Source organism: Aegilops tauschii, chromosome 6 (assembly GCF_002575655.3).
Source record: "Aegilops tauschii subsp. strangulata cultivar AL8/78 chromosome 6, Aet v6.0, whole genome shotgun sequence".
Lineage (NCBI taxonomy): Eukaryota > Viridiplantae > Streptophyta > Magnoliopsida > Poales > Poaceae > Aegilops > Aegilops tauschii.
In genome coordinates, this window is record NC_053040.3 from 456,789,298 (window position 1) to 456,791,801 (window position 2,504).

At 53.2% G+C, this 2,504-nt stretch overlaps 1 protein-coding gene across 1 annotated transcript; it reads right to left on the bottom strand.

The window, feature by feature from the left end:
- Positions 1 to 667: 667 nt before the first annotated feature.
- On the bottom strand, positions 668 to 1,761 carry LOC109780175 (E3 ubiquitin-protein ligase SINA-like 10). The gene is made up of 2 exons (XM_020338754.1): positions 1,510 to 1,761; positions 668 to 1,396 (listed from the first exon to the last, which is right to left on the bottom strand). The coding sequence occupies exons 1-2, from the start codon at positions 1,759 to 1,761 to the stop codon at positions 668 to 670; spliced, it is 981 nt and encodes a 326-aa protein (XP_020194343.1).
- Positions 1,762 to 2,504: the final 743 nt, after the last annotated feature.

The window sequence follows — 2,504 nt, forward strand, 5'->3', positions numbered from 1 at the left end:
TATAAACCTGGCTTTAATGAAAGCAGTTTGATTAGGAGAGATAAGTTCATTACAAATGGGGCCAAACTTATTAGTGGCACATTTGGAAAAAATCTTAAAGCTACAGTTAGTCATAGACAGAGGCCTAAATTTCTCTAGCCTAATAGCATCCACCTCCTTAGGAACTAGAGGAAGTAGAGAGAAGTTAAGCCTAATCTGGGCTAAAAGTGGGTAAAACGACTAATGGATGATTAATTATTGATATGACCATCATGCCCTCTTAGTTGAAGGGGTATTCTTTAATCTCAGCCATTGATTCAATTCAATTAAGGGGGGTGTGCGTGTACCTAAGTACTCCCTCTGTGAACAAATATAAGAGTGTTTAGATCACTAAAGTGGTAATCTAAACGCTTTTATATTAGTTTACTGAGGGAGTAGAAGTCAAAACTGAATATACTAGAGCAGACTGAAATCACATATGCAACGTTGGAAATAAGCATCGTTCTTAGCATTCAACCAACACTCTCCACACAGGCGTGGAGGTGAAGAAAAGGTAGTTCGAGTCTTTACCAAGACTACAAAAGACACAATTATCTAAATTCAGGCGATCCCCAGATTACTTAGCAGACTACTACGAAACTATGATGCCTCTCCTGGCTTCACGTAAAGATAACTGCAGCTCTTAGCTTCACGCGCTGAGGCCCTGGGTCTTGCTGATGCAGACGCGCACATGGAGCTGGCTGGTCTCGTCTCCCTTATGCAGCATCGCCGGCTGCACACGGATGAAATAATCACGGACCGCCTCCTTATGGTATTGGACGGGGTCGGAGCAACTCTTCATCACCTTCTTTTCCACCTTCACCTTGAGCCCCGGGCCCTCCACCGCGAACGAGGAGCTGTACACCGGCCCAGCACCAGCATTATTCCTGACACACGCAAGGCCTGTGAAGTTTGTGTCTTCGTTACCGTAAACGAGCAAGACGAATACGCCACCGTCCTCCTCCGCGACCAAGAACTCAAGGTGCACCGTATAAGACTTCGGCGCGTCGATGGCGTACTGGTGGCCCTTGCCGTACGTGATCTTGTGTGCGGCCCAAGCATGCCGGCCGGACTCCTCTGTAAGGTGGCGCAAGAGGTCCGCCGGCGTGCCCTCGAAAAAGCATTTCGCGCACAAACAGGGCCCAAACGAGCACGCGGCTACGTGCGCCGCGGTGTCGCTGAAGGCCAAGGAGCTCGCGCAGCCGTACTTTTTGTACGGGCACGCCACCTTGGTGTTGCTCAACAGGGTGTCCAGGTAGGTGCTCTGAACGTAGCCCACGGACGCGGCCAAGTCTGTGCAAGAGGTGCACTCGTACTCGTCGTCGTCGCCGCCGCCGCTGACACAGTCGCCGCATGCTACGTGCCGCATTCGGGAGCACTGCGACCGATGCATGCCGTACACCAAATAAGAAACAAGAGTTACGAATCAATCGATCGATCTTGTGGGTGTACTGAAGGCAGATTTTGGTTTTCTCTGTTTGTTCGGATTACCTGGTAAACAGGAGGCTTGAGGGGGTAATGGCACTCGTCGCAGTATAGTTCTGTCTTCGGCACGTCGGACTCCAGCAGTGTCATCGCACCTCCCTCCGACGCCGCCGCAAGCGTCTCTACGGCAACGGGACTGGGCGCTGGTGGCCGCGCCTCTAAAGCAACTGGACAGGACGCCGTCACCGACTTCAGGCCCGGCCGGCCCTTTGCCGGCTTTGTAGCCCCGTCCGCCGTGTTCTTCCTCTTGTCACCCATCGTCTCGTGTGAGAGAGCTCCGCTTAGGATATTATACAGTGCCTCCGTCCGGATTAGTAGGTTGGGCTGCCAATGGTGCCGTGAAAAGTGGAAACGCTTTGTCAGCGAGCGCCTCGATCTCCCCCGAATCGCTACCTCTCCCAGCGAGAAAATTAATTCCTCCGTTAATGCCCAGCCTTTTCGTGAACTGCAAGAGGGAACTCGCTCGCCGATTGGGTCAACTTGCCGGCAGACCCTATGGCGCTTCAGGTGAAGAAGCGTGCTGATGATTCGAACCATCGACCTCCCTCAGCTAGTCACAGCAAGTAGTACAATGTGACATGAGCAGGCTATAAGAGCATCTCTAGCAGATCCCGCGAACCGGGTCATCCGGTATAATAACCGTCAGTTTGCGGGATCCATCCCGTATCCCTGTTCCAAACAGATCCTTTAAATCCGACCGTCCCGAAAAAAATATTTGCGGGATCCCGAATCCGTGAGTTCATTTTCTCCATATCTACGGAATTTCACCCGATTTTGCCGGGCACCCTTTCCCTTGGCGCGAACGCCCGGACCCACTTCCGCCGGCTTCAGTTCCCGCCTCCACTCCCCGCGCCGCAAATCGCCGCCCCTATTGCTGCCCCGCGCCGCCCGAAAGCTTCGCCGCCCTGCACCGCATCCATTCCACCTAGTTTCTTGCAATAGGGGAGCCTATTTGTGTCCACTGGTCGCGGCCGCCGCCGGCGCCATGGATCCGCCCCGGA

Excerpts from the sequence above, each read along its gene's own strand:
- LOC109780175 (XM_020338754.1), bottom strand. The coding sequence starts at position 1,761 with ATGGGTGACAAGAGGAAGAACACGGCGGACGGGGCTACAAAGCCGGCA. Across the intron at positions 1,397-1,509 it reads TCAAGCCTCCTGTTTACCAG|TGCTCCCGAATGCGGCACGT; the intron begins GTAATCCGAACA and ends CATCGGTCGCAG.